General features: G+C 41.4%; 1 protein-coding gene across 6 annotated transcripts in view; it reads left to right on the forward strand.

Annotated features, from left to right (window-relative positions):
• The window catches only part of RTKN2 (rhotekin 2), a 53,387-nt gene that overhangs the window by 1,297 nt on the left and 31,785 nt on the right, over positions 1 to 20,305 (forward strand). For 2 of the 6 annotated variants that reach the window (XM_062633993.1, XM_062633996.1), the window contains exons 1-2: positions 15,526 to 15,620; positions 18,411 to 18,610. In XM_062633993.1, coding sequence (XP_062489977.1) covers positions 15,582 to 15,620; positions 18,411 to 18,610 — 239 coding nt within the window. In that variant the 5' untranslated portion in view covers positions 15,526 to 15,581. Of the gene's footprint in view, positions 1 to 15,525; positions 15,621 to 16,526; positions 17,157 to 18,410; positions 18,611 to 20,305 lie in introns of those variants that run through there. The other 4 variants (XM_062633999.1, XM_062633995.1, XM_062633994.1 and 1 more) reach the window with 4 other exon arrangements.

Raw genomic sequence — 20,305 nt, forward strand, 5'->3', positions numbered from 1 at the left:
CATAGAATCATAGAATAGTTTGGGTTGGAAGGAACCTTCAAAAGTCTTCTAGTCCACACCCCCTGCAGTGAGCAGGGACACCTTCAACTAGATCAGGTTCCTCAGAGCCCTGTCCAGCCTGACCTTGAATGTCTCCAGGGATGGTGAACCTACCACGTCTCTGGGCAGCCTGCTCCAATGTTTCACCACCCTCATTGTAAAAAATTTCTTCCTTATATCCACCTTAGATCTACACCAATGTAACTGACATTAGAGCTTGCTGCCAATGGGTCTTCTCAATAGGGGAATATGCTTTTAAATTTTCGTTTTATTCCACAGATGTGTGCCTATTTTTGCAAGCTTTCATAAATGCAAGCAAGCCTGATTGCAGAGTAGCAGCTTTTTTGATGTTCTAGTGAAATACTGCTCTTCTGAAAACCAGTGCTGGAGGCCATAGTGGTAATACACTGCATATTTTTTTATTACTATGGGAGAAAGCACTGTGGTAAAGCTTAATTCTGTACTAATATATCTGTTCCTTGAATGCAATATACAGGCAGAGCCCTGAACGCTGACAAAATCCATGTGCACTGATGGATGCCTTTGATGTGATTAAGACATTCCCAGTAAATGATTCACCAGATGGCATATCAAAAGAAGTTACTCAAATTGCAGTTCAGAGCTTCAGCTAATCTCTGAAGTGTGTGGGCTACCATCCAGGATGCAACTGTTTTGCATGAGTTAGTTGTCCTGTATTACCTTGTCTAAATGTGGTGATTTTACCTTATTCTGTTATCAAGCAATACCAAAAATCCAGAAGGGAGGTCAGGAGGGAACAGTTTTGACCCCTGCTTGCCCCCAAATCTGGGGCCTTTGAAGGAGGCCAACATTGACAGGACTGGATATATGGATATGACTCTTTTTTTTGGTCCCTATTTTCTTGGCTGTTGTCCTATTTTCCATTATCTCTTTTGTGCCTGCTGCCTTTCTGCCTTCCCCTCCACATTAAGGGAAGGTACTCGGTGCTGATGATCAAAGGTGCAGATGAATGCTATACAAGCGAGTTGAACTTAAGTCTGGTGGAATGCTACCTGAGGCTCCATCCACATTTAGCGGAGGTGACACCCACCCACCTCTTCCAGCTGATGGTAACAAGAGCCCTCATTGTCTTGGGAACAGAATATGTTGATGGCTTTGAAAGGAGCCCATTGATCTGCAGCCTGAGCTTGTGGTTTTGGTCAGTTAGATTTGAAATGCAACAATCATCTAGCCCCAGCAATTCTTTCAAGGTTTCTCAAGGTTTACTTGCACTGTTTTGCTAGATTGGGATCCAACTCCTTACCTCTTCAGTTATCTACTACCGATGCTTCCAATTTGATGTTCATTTGTTCTCCCAGCATTCAGAAACATTTTCCCTTTGATGTATCAGTAAGTGTGCATTTACAGTGGAGGATGTATATCAACCGTTACATGTCTGAGCTTTATCCCCTGTGATTTAAATCTGGAGTGGGTAGAATCTAACACTATCACTTACACAAAGCCCAAATTTACAGAGCCATAATGTATGACTCAATTCTGAAATTCTGCCAAGTGCTGGGGAGACATTATCCAGTTTATTTGCATGCATCTCTCTCTTTCAAGTTCGCTTTAAACACTTTGCAGTGAGATTTCCAGAAGGATAAAAGTTACTTATATGAAACCAGCATGTATGAACCTGCCTGGTGCTGCAAGCAAGGTGGAATATTTAGAATATTCAGCTCTTTTTCAGGTAGTGATCTGTATCTGCCATACTGGGTCTCCTACTTGCAGATTTTGGGTGGCCTCTTCCTATTTTGAAGGTTATTACAAGCTTAAAAATCATGCTTCAAAAGTGAGGTAAATTTTGTTTGGCTGATAATTCCACTTAACGTGGCTAGAAAAGGGAGGTTTATAAAATCAGTTTGCTTTTCAAGAATTACCATAGCTGTTTATCTTCCGATAGTTTTTTCTCATCCTAGACAAGGAAAATAGGTGAGTCAGTTTTGTTTTTACTTGCAGCCGGTTTCCCCTTCAGGCTCACAGTGCTGACATGTTTGTGGGGGCCTTTTTCATGTGGCATATAACTGGATTCACTGTGATCACTTTGGCTGCATTTGGCAGCCTCTCTTTTCCCTTGTTTGTTTACTGGCTTGCTTTGAAAAGGGATGTCAGAAATTTTTGCTTCTCCCATTCACACCAATACTCCCCACCCAGGTTTTCAGTGTGTGCTCTACCCAGTTTATAGGAGGTGTGAATCTGCACAGGTTCTGTTGGTGAAATTATGTACAGGTATATAAAGATAGATGCACACAACTGCACATCTGCTACCACTGCATGCAGATGGGGTTCTGAGTTTGGCTCTGGCAAGTAGCACAGTCCCCCCATTCCACTGTAAAAGCTGTGCCCATAATAAGTATGCCTATTCAGCTCAGTTAATTTGTATGCTGGGAAGTGCCATGATTTTCTTAGCATTTGAGCATGAACCACAAATGCACATGATAGTTTGAGTTGCTGAAACTTACCTGCTTTTAATATTTATCATCTGCTCTCTGTTTATGGAGAGGATGTAACAAGCAAGCAACAAGTGAGTAGTAAAATCTAAGGAAAGGCCTTAGAAACTTGAAAGAAGTATTTTAGTGACTCTTGCAGTAATGGTGCCTTAGACTGGGATTCATATTAGCTTTGTGTGCAGATATATTCAGGATACATCAAATGTACAACAAAGTTTATTTTATTGCCACAGGCACTAAGACCCACCCAGTAAGAAAGAGCCTTTCTGTGGTGCATTTCTAGCATACTGATTGACTAGCACTCTGCTTGTTAAGAGAGTGTAGGGGAAGGAGGAGAACAGGAATGTACCGATTGGGTTTGTATGACTGGTGCTGGTTAGCTGTTGACTGGTGCTGGTAAGTTGTTGCCTTCTTCTCTTTCTGGGGTGGAGGGGGGAGCTTCAGTCTTATAACTGGAAGTCAATTCTGAAATAAAAAACAAAGTCAAGTCTCTGCTTTCAAATGAGTTTTGTTGTCACAGCAACAAGAGAGGCAGCATGTTTTGAGAGTGTTTTTGGTCCTGCAGCAGCTTATCCTGCCTAGTTTGCAATTGGCTTGCTGCCTTTCTGTGGACTCTCCAAACTCATTAGTGTTCCCACAGGTAACCCCTGGTAGGAGCTGACTCCAGAAAACTGTTTAGCTTTCCTCTTCTCTACCCTTACTTTTGCATGCTCTTCTGAGTAAAAAAGAAAAAATGTTCTCTTCTGGGTTGATTTTCACCATTTAGCCCATACCTGGTGAGAGCTGTCAGGTGTGAGATGGCTGCAGGCATATTTTCCAAAAGACAGGAGAAGAGTATCTGAGGAGGAGTGTCAGCAGTGGGTCTGGCCTGCACTTCAACCATATTGTTTTTTCCTCAAGAAAGAGTTACTTCAGTTAGGAGGATAACCAAAACGTAACTAACACCTCTCCAAAGAGGAGATACTGGGGGGACTTGCCTTCCAACTGAGTTACTCTTTACTGTGCTTATTTTGGAGGGGAAGAGGAACATATGAAGTTTCCAAAGCCTTTTCCTCAGAGGATGAGAGTCTAAGCTCCAAGTTGTAATGTGCACGAGAATAACTTGGAGCCTTTTAACAAAGCCGTCTTGCTCCTGCTCTTCACACTGGTAACCTTTTGAAATCTTCCACAGTGTAGCAGCACCTCTGGCAACAGCACGGGGACCTGAAGGTCTGGTTCTCAGGGACAAGTGACAGCAGCTGCACAGCGTCAGGGCGTCACTGGTGGTGCCAGTGAGGGACAAACCTAGCACAGCCTTCCAACGTGGCTGCAACAAACCGAGCTGGATTAAGCCAGTTCTGTGCAGCATGTGACTTCCTGTTCAGATTTATGCACTGAAAGAAGACAGAACAGAGCAGAGTTGTACAGCAATTGCTCTTCCTAAACCTCTTCCAAATGAAACTCAACCTGCAGCAGAGAGTGGGTCTCTTTTTTTTTTTTTTTTTTTTTTTTTTGGAAGAAGCTGTCCCACTCAAAAAAGACTAAAAAGACAGCAAAAAACAATGTCAGAATGTCTTTAGAGAAAGTTTCTCCCTCCAGTACAGCCTTTCCCTCAGTGGGACTTATTAAAATATAGGCACTTTCTCCAAAGGAAAGGAAAGTACAAAGCACACCATGAAAGCAGAATTTCAAGCTATTTCATTATGCCACCATTCTTTCTGCAATGGACATTGGATGGTAAGGAACATTGCCTTTAAAAGTTCAAACTTCAGGCCTTCCAGGAATTATGTGTGAAAAAAATCACACTGATTTCCCAACTGAAAAAAGTGCCCAAAAAGGTTATTAAAAAGCTGAGACTTTCTGTCTTAATTAGCTGCTTTGGTGTATAAGCCTATGCACAGGGATTTTAAAAGTTTTTAATTTACATAAGCAAAGACATAAAAAGAACAGTGTTAAGCTGTGGTGGCAATTCAGTCCTCTGCCATATCCAACCATATGAGAGAGCAGTTCCAAGCCCTGCGGGAAGCAGTGCTTCCCCTTCCCCTGCTCTGCCGCATGCCTGATATCCAAGCCAGGGACAGAGGGGACTGCTTTTTATGGCAATATCTTTTGTCAAGGATGTGAGAGCCAGTTGCCTTTAAAGCAAAGGTATTCCCTTCTCCTGGAGTTTGCGCCTGGCTTTGAATAGACATATCAGTGTCATAGGGAAAGCACAGCAAGTGTCCATGTTGACGGATGGATCATTTTTCACATCCCATGTGCAAAGGAAAACAATTATCAGGAATGGAAAACAATTATCTGCCTGCAAATACCAAGTAGGGAATTCTCCTGCTGGGCAGGAATGTTATGCTGGTGTATCTATATCAAAGATGTACCCTTGCTATAAGGAACATTCTGAGGAAGAGAGAATTGCATTTTGCAGAAGGGAGAAAGTGTAGCAGAACTGTTTCACCTCTTTTATGGACAAAAGGTCCCCTAAAGGCCATGTGATAGTAGCTCACATCAGAGTTGTCCAGAATCTGCCTTTAAAGTATAGCTTAACTCAACATAACGTGAAAACAAAGCAGAACAAGCCAATAAACAACACTGAACCAAACAGGCAAAGCCTCCACCTGGTCCTACTGGGACAGACACCAGATATCACATAAGAACACAGAAGAGTATATGGATTTTATCAGATATTTAGAGACAGTTTGCTTCTACTCCTTCATGCTCTCTCTTTCCTCTTTTCTGATATTTACACAAGCAGTACATTTACTAGTTTGCCTTATGTATAGGTGTCTGGGGGATCAGTTATTGCTGTCCTGGGAGAATGACTGGTAGGCTGGAGGTTCCTGCATCTGGGCAGGAACTGAATGGGGAGAACTAGTGGGGATTTCAAAGTAAGTGGAAAAGGGCTCACTTAAACCAACAGGATTCCTGTATGATGAAGAGAAGGAGGGTACGATCTACAATTAAGGGACAGACTTACAAGTACGGAGCACTTGTCAATTCCTAAGGGTAGTGAGATGAAACAGTGTGGTTCTTGCTGGTGTTTTTGCTTTGTTGGTGAATGTTCAATATTCATGTCGCAGTCAAGCATCAGCTCAAAGTGGGCAACAAAAGCAACATGGCTGCACACCCCTTCTGAAGTCCTTTGCCTCTTCTGCAACAGGTTGTATGTGTCAAGGACAGAAAACTGTTAGACACAGAGGATAAAATTTACCTGAGCACATGGGGTCAGCCTGAAAGTAAGGCTTTGTTTGTCCCTTGTTGCAGCCCTGCTCTTGTCTAAATGATACTCATTGCAGGACTGTTAGGTGCTAGCTTGCTGCAAAAATAGGCCTCTATTTATATCTTGCCCCAAATGGCCTATGTTAAAACAATGTCTCGTGTAGTGCAAAATGAGTCATGAGTTCATTGTCCCTCAAAGAACAATTTTGTTTTTGTTGTTATAATGAATGCTATCCTTTGCAATTGTTAAATCTGCAGTGTTCAGAGCAAAGTGTTGGATTGTCTTTAGTATTTAAAGCTTTGAAGGCACTGTGAGCATGTGAGCAGGTTTAGCTGCCAGTTTTATGCTGAAGCTAATGGCGTTCTCATTCAGATATGTATCCTTGGAAAAAATAAAAAGTAAAAGACACAGTCCTTAGGAAATACTGTGCTCTTGCCACTGCCACATCTGCAATGAAAACCTAGGAACATTTATAATTTAAAAGGTAAGTAACAGCTGCTATGTAAAAAGATTCTTGAGAACAGATGTGTTAGATGTGACTAGATACTTCTAGCTCCATGTGAGGCTGGAAACTGGAACCATGTCTTCACCAAAGGGAAAAAAAAGTATTGTAGGGTGGTGCTTTCTCTTCAGATTTCTTGCACCCACATGGCTGTTAACTTTATAGACTTTGAAGCCAAGGAGCCTCCCACAGAGAGCAGGAACAGAGCCCAGATTGCTCCCATTCAAATGGGGCTTGCTCCCATCTCCAGATTGACTAATTCCTATGTTAGACTCGAGTGAGCCTTCCCAGCCTGTGAAATTTTACCTGCAGTTTCTCTCGAAAGCTTACATGAAAAGCTACTGTGCTACAAAGGATTCAAGTTGCGGCACACTGTCAGCTTCCCTGTTTTGTTGAAACATTTTATCCTAAACTCAGGTTATTTGGTTAGAGCAGTAAGTTTAGTTTAGAAATGCCCAGAGGTAAGACCATTAACAACAAGGGAATGATTTGTCCCCTGCAAAAATCTGAGCCCTTGGAGACATGGCTTGTAGAAGCCTTTATGCTATGGTTGACTTTCTAGACAACTATTGAGATGACTGCCAGTAAAATTCAGTTGGTGGCATGTAAACCAATATGGTGCCAATTATGCATGAAAGTTATTACCCTAAAATATCAAAGATATAGTTGTTCTCCACCAACTTAGCAATGCCATGTAGTAAGATAATTTAGAAGGAATACCTAAAAATTTGTGTGACTGGAGTGGTGATGAGAAAAACCTGTTCAGATTATTAATGTGCGCACTGCCTGCGTGAAAGCTGCCAACAAAGTTCTGGGTGTTTCAGTGCCTGTTAGTGCCAATCGCATGTTTAAATCAATTCAGCAAGAGTGTGTACTTGTCTGTGTAGCAGACAGATGTAGCAACACGTGTGTGAAAAAACATGTTTGGAAGTATGGAGAGAGATGTACATTTGGGGAGAGACTTTGAGTGACACAAGGGGCAGCTGAGGAGCAGCAACCCACTCATGCTTTTCCAAGCTCCCTCCTGGCTTGGTGTTTTAAAGATGGAAGTTGAAACAGCTCTCAAAAAGACTGTATGATACAGCAGGGGTATTTTTAAAAAATTAAGGCTGTAGTATGAAATAGATGAAGTAAAAATAGCCTTCATGTTAGGTAGTGGCTTGCTTTTGTGTTTTCCTTCACAAAATCTAGTGCCTGTATATGTAAGTGGGATGACTCAGTTTTGCAGAGATTGTTGATGGATGGGGTCAAGAAAGACTTTCCCGAACAGGCAAAGAACAAGAGAAGGCAGAGATTTTAATTTGTTGGTTAAAACTGCCAGTTGCAGACCTTAGTGCACAAAAGCTGTTTGCACATATTTGGGAATTATGTAAAAAGGTGATCCTCTGTGTCCCAGATAACTTCCCCTCTGGGTCCGTGTCAGCTCCTTAAAGAACCTGTTGTGAAAATTTCCCTGCTGTTTGTTGGGTTTTCTTTAAAAAGTCTGGTTATAATTTGATGACACGATACAAACACACGGTTAGAATCAAGTACTAGGAATAGCTTCCTAGCATTCAAATTGTTTTTTAAAGTAAGCAAGTAAATATGTGCATGTAAGTCATGCATGCATCCAGGCAGAACTAGTTATTTTTATTCATCCAAATGAAATTGCTTGTAAAAACATGAGGTGCTATTTATCGTTACCATTATTTATAATTTAAAATGCTAACAGCGACATGAAGTGTTGCCTCAGCTCATTTAACAGGCCATGAAATGGTTAGAAGGATAACAGAAATCTCTGACAAACCAACCTCAGTTAAATGTAGTTATTCGTATTTGCTACTCAACTCTGTTTTTTCATAATGGTGAGTAAAAATGGGTCATCTTATTAGCCCCAAAATACTATCATTAGCAGGAAGTGTTTCCATTTCAAATTAAGGAGTACACAGGTGTAGCCCAATGTCATCCTCTCCCCGTGGTTTGACTTCAAGGGGAACTCGAGTAACAGGAAAAAAATAGCTGGACTGGCTTCCTGCAGTGAAATTGTGGTGAGCTTGAAGAAGTTATGCTGCCTGTCACCTCAACTGTGGGGTGTTCACAGGGCATAGTGTCCTTTGCAAGAAGTTTCGCTCCTTAGATCTTTCTACCTTAGGAAAAAAGGTATTTTAGTCACTCTTACACATGAACTGTCAATTCTGATCCAACACTGGGGTGATTCAGCAAAAATCATCACCTGTATAAAGACATAGTCTCTGACACTGGGCTTATTCCCAGGAGCAGCATTATGTCCCTGAGAAGGGTCCCAGAATCAGCTGTGCTGTAGCAAAAGCGTTTTGTCGCATTATGGCTTTTTGAGGCTTCATGGAGGCAAGTTGTTTCACAGTGCTATTGCACTCTGGGAGGAGAGGGAAGGGCACTGCCTTGCCTCTAGTCACTGCTGGCAGGAGAAAAGCACAGCCAAGTTTGGATGTAGGGGGAAGGTTGGTGGAAACACAGGGACTAGGGATGCTCAGAATGGAAAATAAACTGGAAGTTTTAAAAATTTAAATCCTTTTATCCCCATGGATGTATTTCTTTAAGCACCTGAGTGGATGAACTGCTCAATAGTTTTTCAGTATCTATTTCTGTGAGAAACCAAGCATAATTGCAAGGCAGCTTTTCTTTAAGGACCAGAGGCTTAAAACCTCTTGGTATAAATTTCCAACCACAAATGGTTATTATACTGCTTTAAAAAAGTGCATTAATACTAATGAGATACTATTTGGTTTTTACTGTGTTATTTTCATGAAATAACATTTGCCTTAATCCTGCTTGTTTTGGCTCTCTCTCTCTCTTGGCCTGATCCATATGACAAATGCTTGTTTATGCAGCAGGTACCCGACTCAGGACTTAGAAAAATGCAGAAAAAACACAGTTTTGTGACAAAACAGGGAGAACTACAGAGCTATAGACAGTTACAGCCCTAACTGTAACTGGGAAAGATACTGAGACAAACCAGTTGCTTACCAATGAGAAATACTTCTTCAGGCAAAGTGAGAGTTTGAGTAACCTATATATTCCTACCCATGCCCCATTGAATATCCTCCTTGAGACTGGATCTAAACAGTCCAAAAACTGTGTTAAATGCAAAGAAATCGTATTTGAATCACTTGTCCTACCAGGCAAGGGATATCATGCCTCAGTTATTTACAACAACAGCTGTTATCTCAAAACGTGCCTCAGTAAGGGACAGTTACCACTTAATTCCTTAGCAATGCTGCAATGCAGGGGGAATTTTAATGCCTGTGGCTGCCCAGAGTGCGGCTGATGCTGCTTGGCCTCAAGACCATGTTGCTGTGCCATTTTTCTCTCCCTAGATGTCTACACTCCAGTACTTGGAAAATCAGACCAGACTACACGCTCACTTCAGGCAGAGACCATTTGCCATGTATTATATTCTGCAGAGATAGTCTAAATTGTATGGGGGAAAAAGAAAAATAAAGAGACCATCTGCAAATACACAGCTTGTATTCACCTTCAGACAAAAAAAAATCTGATGCCAAACCTGACAGCTAACTGGATAATCTCTCCTTCTTCCTGGGAGATTGCTGTCAGAAGCAGGATTACATCTGCTCTGCCAGCAATAGATGGTAGTCCTCTGGCAATCAAAAAGAAGGTGATTTTCTGTCATTACTTTCTCATATAGGAGTTTAGATTTGTTATATTCTCAGTGTACTTACTCCATGTTTCAGATGCAAAATGACAACCCATTAGATGATCCAGTGACATTTCACTTGTCTGTGTAAAATCAGTTAGAAAAATTCATAACAGACCTGGCCCTAAAACCAGAACTTATGGTTCTCAGTTAGATTCTCCCATGGTACACAATGGTGACCTCCCAAGCAGACTGACCAGGAAACAGCTGGATGCAACCATCTCAATGTATATTTTACTTACCAAATGCCACCTGCAGTAAATGCACAAGAAATCAAAGCAGGACTGTATACCCAACAGAGAAATCCTGGTATAAGGGTATGATATGTGAGTGACAGTGTAGAACTTCCAAGAAATCCTTTTTGTACTGAACATCCCTTTAATATTGAGCTGAAAGGACCTCTCTGAGTTTACCCAGCAGCATCATTTTTGTATGACCATAATTACTCTGTTTGTGCAAATGTCCCCTATTAGCAATGGATCTAAGTAGCCAATTTCAACTAACTTTGATGTTGAGAGGAACTGTAGATAATTTTGTTCCTTCAACTGCTGTGGAGATAGGAAGTCACATAAAAAAGAGAGACCATATAAATTTCTAAACTTAGGGAAAGGCTGCAAAACTTATGCTTTGTTAGACACTGTGTCCACATTAGTGTCTTCTCAGCTGGAAGAAGGCTTCTAGTGAAGCTGTCAATCACCTGTGAGGATCCTTGTCCTCAGGATAATTCTGATGGCGTTGATTCTGTACTTACATGGCAACCACATGTGATTTGGCTTCAAAACCAATGCCCCTGGGCTCCCAAGCAGAAAAAGAGGAATACATGTGACTGGTCTACCTCGGTAAACCACACTAATAACTTGTCTTGTACATGAGCAACTTTAAGACATAGAAGATCATCAAACTGCAGTTTAAAGTCATGTAGTATTTAATTTGACTTTTAAGGTTTTAGGTTTGATCTCAGAAATTGTTTTCCAAATTCATACGGAGATACAGTTTTTTGTAACTTATGAAATGTTATGAAATATATTTTGAGTGCATTTATCTTATATAGGGTGATTTAGAGAGGCTACAGTAATTTAGTATGGAGGTATTTCAAACAAAGACATCAGGAATATTGGAGGAGCTGGTTTCTGGACACTTTTCTGGAAAAAAGGAAAAACAATTCCTTATACTTTTTCAGCCTTTTACAGTTTCTTTTAGAAATCCTACAGGAATGTACAATGATCAACAAAATAGTTCCTTGAAGCACCTGGTATCAACGTTTTATTGATAGTGTCATACAGAGACATGGCCCCGGTGCAATCTGGAGCACCAGAGCAGTTGAAGGAGAACTGCAGAATATTAAAAACCCTTGAGGAGAAGATGAGCAAGCTCTCAGGGTAAAATTAATCTGAAAACACCTGAAATAATGAGAGTTTACTCTAAGCTATTCTGGCTTCTGTGTCTAATTATCAGAGAAAGATAAGGATGATGCATCCTAGCTAATTTAGGCATCCACATGTTTTAAGCTGTCATCTTTAATGACTGACTCCATGACTACCTTAGAGAAGATAGCTATTTAACAGTGCTCAGTTAAGTAAAATAAAGCCTACAAACCTTTCTCTTGTTGTTGCTTTTGCCTTGATAGGGTTAGGTTTTAGCTCACTGTCATTGAACAGATGATTAATTTTCACCTTATCGAAACTGAATCACAAGCACATGGTAATAAGGTAGTTACCCATATTTAATGTTTTGTAGGATTACACCTTGACCTTCTGCCACAGCTAAGTGAATGGAAAGACTTCAACTGACCTCAGCAGGCTGAAATGAAGAAATAAGTTAACAAGGTTAATCATTTTGCCTTTAACTTACCCCTAGCTTAAGCTTAGGTACCCCTAAGCATTCAGGTAAACAGCCTAATTCTAGAGTCTCTGCCCATTTAACCAAGCTATAATGGTCATATGTCATGGTAATAAAAATCAGTGGCAATCAATGGGAACAGTTTGGTTTTCAGTTTAAAATTAAAGAAGTAGAAGGCAGTTATAAAAATCCTTTCAAATTCTTTTCCATGTGTCCAGTACAAACCTTCATATATTTCCACTTAGGATAAATCTGAATAGGAACTGAATAGATTTCTACTGGCACACTCTGATGATATTCAAGGAGTAGGTGTAGCAAGCTGTGGGAACTAAAAAATTAAGAAAAAATACTGCAGTGCTGTCAAGAGTAGGTGTAGACATTTTGTACCTGCTAAACCAAAATGATGGGCCTAACATTTAAAATAATATGCTGATGTAACACTCAAGCAGAATAGTGATTTAGATAGACAATGATCTTTCCTCTGCTATCCAATTTCTCTAATACTAGAAGGAAGCCAAATGGTTTGCAATGCAAATAAAAGAATAGTGTGAAGGTGTGATTCATCTGAAAAAAAATTTTCACTTGAGAAACCCCAGGATGCAGGATACAGATCCCCTGTTTAATTCACCCTACCCACTTCTGGCTTCTCTGCACTAGTGAAGCAGTGACTGCGCAGGTTTTAAATTGTTTTGTGGGCTGTGCCTTGTGTTTCTTTGCCCCATGGCGAAGGCTTGGCTGGAGAAGAATACACAGTTACAATGCTTCCTTTTTTATTGCTGCTGTCTGGTGGGACTGCTCTTAAATTAGGGAGCAGAATAGTTGCTAGTTTAATCCCAAATCTCTGAATAATGTAGATGGCATAAATTCTTCTTCATTTCTAGTTTGGATGTGAGCTCCAAAGGCAGGACAGCGTAGCTGGAGTTAGACTTCATATGCGTAGAGAACTTCTCGCATGGTATAATGCCTGCAGAAATGCCACTTAAAGCCTAAGCCTCATGTTCCCTTAGGAGAAAGGACTAGAAGTTTGGTGAAATGTTTAATTTTTTAGTTAAGCATTTGACAGATCAAGTGAATTACGAAGCTTGATTTTATAGAGAAAAAACTGAATGTCTTTAGGAAGTGAATGCAAAGAAGGACCAACGCAGAAGCAGGTGCAAGAGTGTGAAAAGCAGATTTTGCAGTAACATATTTCTAATGTAGTGGAAAACTGGGCATTTGAACTAGCTAAAGAGCAGATATGCACTGAGCTTGAGAAGATACTATTCAAGTTAATTAGGGCTGAGTCCTACACATTTAACTCCCACTGATTTCTTAAGGGTTCCAATTCAAGTCAATGTCAGTAAAAATGTGTAAGGGCTGCAGGCACGGCTCTTTATGCTGTTAGTAGTCACATTGTGGGACTTATTAAGACTAGGATTTTCTGAACAGACTGTACTGCAAAACCATACTAATTAGCATCTAAAATTCTTGGAAAGCCGCCACAGATTCCTGGGAGCTGTCTACACCACCAACAAAGATGGCTTTAGAGATGCTGATTGCCTGAAATAGGTTGGGGCATAACTTGTCCTTTTGCAGTGATACTTTACTGCATCCGCCCTGGCTTTTAACAAAGTCCTGTTGGTGCACACCTGAGACAGCTGTTCTCAAAGGGAGGAGTGCTTCTGGAAAACTTGCACCAGTGGTTTGTTCTAGTCTAATCTGGAGTGATGAACCACCTGGGGGGAAAGTGTTTCAGTGTCTTTTTCACATATTGTATTACTTTTCTGTGGCAGCGCACTATCTTGTGAATTGATGAATGGATTTTGGTATCACAGGTATTCTTTCCTTATTTGTTTATGGTAAGGCTATAATTTCCAGGTACTCCCCATAGCTTACATAAAGCTCAGTCATTGATACTTGCTGAGACTGGAGCTCCTCCTCGCTTACTTTTGTCAAACATTGATTCAGCAATAATGCAGTTCAGTTAACTTGAAACATTCAAGTGTTTGGTTTCAATTTCAGGAATGGTCTCTCCAAGACATGTTCCTGTTTCTAGTTTTCCTCTGTAGACCAGAAAATTATTTGGAATTTTTTGAGGCTCAAATCCCATGCCTGACTGATTCAGGAGAGGTCAGATCTCACCTTCAGATGTATGCCTTACTGTGAGGCAAAAGTGTACTCTGCTTTTGCATCTCCTGTTCTCCCCTCTTTTGATGGGTCTCTTGATGTGTCTGAAACCCTGAACTCTAGCGGAGATGAGAATGTGAGGCTTCTGCTAGGATTTACGAAGCACCAGGATTACATTCAATCTGCCTCAAACCCACTCTTTGATACCTTGACTGTCCACACACAGCTTGTAAGGATCATACCTTGAATAAGCAAAAGCCTTTTGGCTTCCTGACAGGATTTCTCCACTGGATGTAGTGCAGAAAGATTTCTTTTGGGAAAGCTGCAGTAGCTAAAGAACAGGGGGGAGTATCTAAAAATGGGAAAAACTGTAGTGTCTCTAAATATATAACCTAGGGTAGGGCTTCCCAGCTGTAGTATGCGTCCTGCCAGTGGTATGCAGAAGACTTCATCATGGTATGAAGGTATTTAACAAACATCAGAATGCCTCCTTACCCTCGGGAACGTGGCCCAAGATGGAAACAGGAACTGCTGAACAGCTGCTGCTGCTGTCTCTGCCCTGAGATGAGACTCAAACGCTGTGAAGGGCAGCATAGCTCTCTGTCCTCTGCATTCCACCAAGGAATACATACATTTGGTCCAGAAGTTAATGATTTTCCTTGAAGGCTAGCCCCCTGCATTTGTGCCCTGGTTGTGAATGCCAGGGGGCAAGCAGAGATGCCAGGATGTGAAATCCTGATTAAGAAAAGAGGCTTTTCAAATCTTCCCTTCTAAATGCATTCTCTTATATTTTAAATAAGCATATGTTAGCCAGGAGACTTCTGTCTTCTGTGGAAAGCTGTTAGCAACACTGTGTATCTCACTTGTTCCAGCACATTCACTTCTCGCAAATGTTGACAACCATGTGTGAAGTGACAAGGATCCGTATTTGTGACCATCACCCACCGAGGAAGAATTCAGCGAGGAAAGCCACAAAATCAGGGATGAGGCATGGATGGAAGACATAATTTTGGCTCATTTGCTGTATGTGCTGAAGACAACCAGACCTGCAGAACTGGAAGCAGACAAGAGAGATGGCTCCTATTCCTCTCCAGTCAATCCAGCGAATAATTTGCGCACTTTTATTTTAATCTATAATAGTGTAATATACTTTCCACAATCCGTGCTATTAGCTCAGCTATTGAAGTACCATCATATTAAAGATGCATAATTAAGTGAACTCTAGAAACCCCAGAACATGGTTAAAAATTCATGGCTGGTTTCAGAGCAGGGGTGGCTGCGTATGGAGCTGCCGATGCGTGAGCGGCTCTGAGGCTTTCCTTCCCGCTCCTTTAAAGAACATTCATCAGAGAGAAGTGGCATCGGCCTATTTCAGAAAAGTACATCAGCGGAGAACAAAGCAGCAGGGAGCCGAGAAAGGTATTGTGGTGGTATGTCAATATATACATGGTATGATTCAGCACTCCGGCTACATAACTGGGAGTTAGTACCACCACCGCTATCAGCTACAGCCAATACTGAATCTCCGCAGCTCCCCTCAGCACCCGGGCGCTGCCCGCTCGAGAAGCAAGGGAGTGGATCGCGAACCCCTCCCGGTGCCCGTTCCCACGGGCGGCTCTGTCGCGCTGCTGTCGCGCGTGGGCTGCCGAGGCGCCGCAAAACGCGGCTGTCCCCGAGCTCCCCTAGGGAAGTGGGCGGGACCGCGGCGGCCGTTGCGGGGGGCGGGAGTTTTGAACGGCGGCGGCGGCGCCGGGCAGCAGGATGCGGCGGCTCGTGCTGGGCGTCGGTAGCGAGGAGCCGGTGAGCGCGGGCGTTCTGCACCCTGTGCGCGGGCGACGGCGGCGGGAGAGTGGGACGGGAGGGGCGGCGCCGGGGGACAGGGCGATCGCCCGCGACCCCTCGCTGCTCCGCCGCGAGGCCCGGCGCAGGTGCCCTCCGTAACGGCTCGGGCCGACGAGCGCCTCCTTCCGCTACAAGCTCCGAGGGTGGCTCTCGGTGGGCAGAGGCCTGCGCTACTCCCGAGCTTGGCGTGTCCGTTCCGGCAGCGGTCTGCACGTGGGGCTGGAGCATGGCCCCTGTGGCAGCCGACCCCCGCGGGGCCGGGGTGTCGCGGCACATCAGTCCTTCACTGGAGGTGTGCAGGTCACTGAGGGCACGGCCTATGCTGGGGAAGCTGCCGGATGGCTGTCCGGACAGAGGTGATGCTGCCTTGGGGGTGAGCTCCCTGCGCACCCTGCTCAGGGGCTCGGAGTGTGAAGCTGATCCCTTTTAACTCCTTAATCTTTTAGCCATTGATTTTCCTATTCACAAGGGTTTTCTTAAACATCGAATCACTTAAAAACCTGAATTAGTTGCACTCAACCGTATCTGTAAGGCTACTGCTATCAATTGTGACAAATATTCGTTCCTGTGTCTAGCTAGAAAAGGCCCTGAGCTAGTATCTTGCCTTAATACTCTGTTTTAGAAGAATACTTGCTGCCTGACCACTTGCTTATTTTAAATAAATATAATAGACCTGTAGGGTTTAGATGTAAGCCGCAGTCTTAATAAATCAGAAGTGTACTTTGGAATAAGGTTCTGAAAGCTTGTTTTTAAGATATTAATTAAATAAAGTAAGATTTCAATCTGTCCGGCCTTCAGCAGTATCCATAGTTTTTTTCTTAGTTGTTGGATTTTTTTGTTGTTGTTGATTTGTGACTCCACCACTGTGTAAAACTGACAATCCTTGAAATTTTCTTATATCCTAGGTACACTTAGGTGGGGAATACCTAGACTCTTCCTGAAAGTATTGCTTAGGCAGTTCCTGAGTGTGGGGCTGAAAATCTCAACAGCTGTTAGTAATCTTGTCTGGGTTATGCTGCTACTGGTGGGGGAAGGATGGAGACCACAAGGGAAATGGTGCCTTACTAGACAGCATATGGCAAAACAGTGCTGCGTCATTCCTTGAGTCCAGATGGAGTGCTTATATTTTTAGAAGGAACTGAAAACAAAACCAAAAAAAAAAAGCTGACCAATTTATTCAGTTTTTGGTTTGTTTTTTTTTTTTTTTTGGTAGACATGGAGAACATCATACGCTTCAAATCAGGCTCCTAAGTCATTCCTTCAGATGAGATTTATATCATGCAATTACTTCAGCTATGGTCCAACAACCATTCAATGCTAGTCCCGATATGCGGAGATGCCCTGACCTATGAGAGTTTATCTCCTCACCATAGTTACGTACCAGGTGATAAACCTGGAGAGGAGCCACAGCCTGTACTGGGTCAGTTCAGAGGCCTATTGCCCTGGGAAATCTTAGGGGGAAGTACTGTTTTACTCTTCTGAAATGGAATTCAGGTTTGTAACAGCTGATGTATTAGTAGTTTAGGCTTAAAGAATGGGTAATTATTTCTTGGGGGCAGGTGTGAGCCTTGCTTAGCTTTCCATAGCTGTGTAAGATTTGACTTGGAATAAAAGAAGATTGATAAAAGCTATTTGCTTCCCTTCAGGGACCAGTGCTGAGAAAAAGTATGGATAGGGAAGCAGATGCTGGGGATGTGGAGGTGTTGGTGTGTTGTTTTATCCTGCACTGGTTTGTACATGGAAAAAGCACTTTATCCTGCACAAGGATGCTGGGGAGGGACTCTTCACTAGGGACTGTAGTGATAGGACAAGGGGTTAATGGGTTAAAACTTAAACAGGGGAGGTTTAAGACTGGATATAAGGAAGAAGTTCTTTACTGTGAGGGTGGTGAGCCACTGGAACAGGTTGCCCAAAAAAGTGGTAAATGCTCCATCCCTGGCAGTGTTCAAGGTCAGGTTGAACAGAGCCTTGGGTGACATGGTTTAGTTGGGAGGTGTCCCTGCCCATGGCAAGGGCTTGGAACTAGATGATCTTAAAGTCCTTTCCAACCCAAACCTTTCAATGATTCTATGACCGTGTCATCAAGTAGGGTGAGATGCTTGTGTGGTGTTGAAGCTACCACAGCTGTCTGGCTTTCAGTTCACAGCCTGAAACAGTCAAATATTACGATATTATATTTTTTTTCTTTTGCTTCCTGTGTTACCCAAATTTTGTATCAACCAGAAGTGAAAAAAGCCCATTTTTTTTTTTTAAAAAAAAACTTTTTAAGATGTTCAGAGAAGTAATGAGATTGAATTTCTGATATTTTAAATCAGAAATTAAATCAGAAATGTTTCTGATATTTTTCCAGAGTTTAGGGTTTATTCTAGTAGGGGTTACTATAAAAAGTGGGTTATTAAATTATAAGCTTTGCTCAGTGACCGTATGAGGGAACCATATGTTACAATCCTATGAATGACACCTTGAGGCATGTAAATTTTTAATAACTTTTAGATGCTATGGTTAGCTACCATGGAATTTCCATGCATAATGGATATAATCAATCTGCTACATCCTGTGTTTTACTCTTCTTTTTTTTTTCTTCCTGAAAAAAGAAACATCATTTTATGTTTAATAACAGTTGTAACGGCTGCGTATAATTAAAACATAGGGTTTTCTATTCCAACTGTGAAATAGGTATAGCTGGTTTAAAAATTCAGGATACTATTGTTTTTTTTTTTAGTCCGTTGTTTTTTTTTGCGTATCTAGGAGTACGACATTCAAGAGAAGATTAACTTTGAAATCCGCATGCGAGAAGGTATCTGTAAACTACTTGCAGTGAGCACACAAAAAGACCAACTCTTGCAGGCGGTTAAAAACCTGATGGTCTGCAATGCTCGTATACTTGCATACAGGACAGAGCTACAGAACCAGAAAGAAGAGCTGATCTCATGCAGAACCAGAGAACAGTGAGTAACACCTCAAATTCAAATAAAGCATTAGGAAGGAGGCTTTTGCTTACATGAATTCTTAGCAGCCTGTCTATGAAAGTGGATTTAAACCCTTCTTTCTGTCTTTCCCCATGCAAGCATACATTACTGTTGCCTTAAAACGTTACTTTATAAGACCATTCTAGTATCTTCTTTTTACTTTAGAAAATGAAATACAAGTCATGTTTTTCTGTATAGATTCTACTAAAATTAAACTGCAATTCAGCATCTGAATATCAGGTAACATAATAGTCAGATTTGCTTGATTACCTTTAAGATATAAAAAAGAGCCTAACTAAATCTGAAGGAACAAAACTGTCCAAGAATACACCTATTTTTCATTCTTTCTATTGTTATTAAGGTCACGTTAATGATGGAAGCATCATGGTTAATTGGTACCCTCTGCTGGCCACTTCTGTTAACTACAGCAAAGTAATCAGTTTAGTTGAAAAGATTCTTACATTGTAATTCTTGAATGAAGAGTATTTATTTGAATAGTGTCATAATTTTTGCCTAATGAAATGTATTTTGGGTACAGTGTTGAGAATCATGGTGCAGAGACACTACTGCTCTTATGTTATTGCTGTAATGAAATATTACATTGCACTTTAGCATAGAAACTCCTTGAGTATGTGCTTAGCTCCAGTTAATTGTATCTATAGGAACAGTCCTGCTACTTTTGCTATTGCAAATGTGGCCTTATAGGAGATTATTGAAGGAAAGAACTGCATTTTCTGACTGCATCAACCATTACCATGAAAGCTGATTCTGAAAACTAGCACTTAAAATGTGTAGTGTTCTGTAATTATCACAACTGCATTGCTTTTTTCTACTAAGGTGAAGACCTTTATAGCAATTTATCTTTAATTTATGTTTTTAATGATGGAATAGTATCAGGTATTTACTCAAGCCTCTGTCTGATGTTGTTCACCACAGAATGGTGATGACTAGAACACATGTCTAGAATAGGGCAGTAGTACTTGAAGATATATATTGCTTTCTTACAGTAATATTGAGCTGCATTTTTTTGCCTGACTTGTATCTGTCATGCTTTGCTTAGAGTCTGTCTTAAGGGGTACTTTGAATTGTCAGTGGAGGTCATAAGAAGAGATGCATGCTATAGAGTTATTTCTCTACCATTTAGATCATATCTTTGACAGCTGATAATTCATTTGCGCTTCTTTCAGCATTTGCCCAAGACTGGAATTTGGTTAAAGCTTAATCCAGATAAAATGATGATGTCTCAGAGAGGAAATTCTAGGGTTTTCAAAGGAATTTTGCCTGTTTCTTGTTATGTGCATCTGTAATCTGTGAGTTTGGAAGACACTAGAACTGTCTCTCGAAGTCAGGATATTGGTAGCAGCTAAAAATTTTCATTTCACCTTATTTGGTTAGGAGTTAGGAGCAGTAGCAGATATAAGGAAAGCACTCTATTGTTACTCATCTATAGATTGCTTTGATTCAATTTAAGGTTAACTTTGAGATCTGCACTCTGGCTGCTTAGTAGACTGTCTGCCTCCATGTAAAATCGCAATAGTAAGAATGCAACATTTTATTATTAGTCTTTTAATAGAGGAGGTAGCAATTCTCTGACCAATAATAGAACTGATAAATTAAGTTGCTTACTCATTGATGTGTACAGCAGGAGAAAAGTTGATAACATATTTAATTCTA

Source organism: Pezoporus occidentalis, unplaced genomic scaffold (assembly GCF_034315485.1).
Source record: "Pezoporus occidentalis ecotype Australia unplaced genomic scaffold, CSIRO_AGI_Poc_V1 ctg41, whole genome shotgun sequence".
Classification (NCBI taxonomy): domain Eukaryota; kingdom Metazoa; phylum Chordata; class Aves; order Psittaciformes; family Psittacidae; genus Pezoporus; species Pezoporus occidentalis.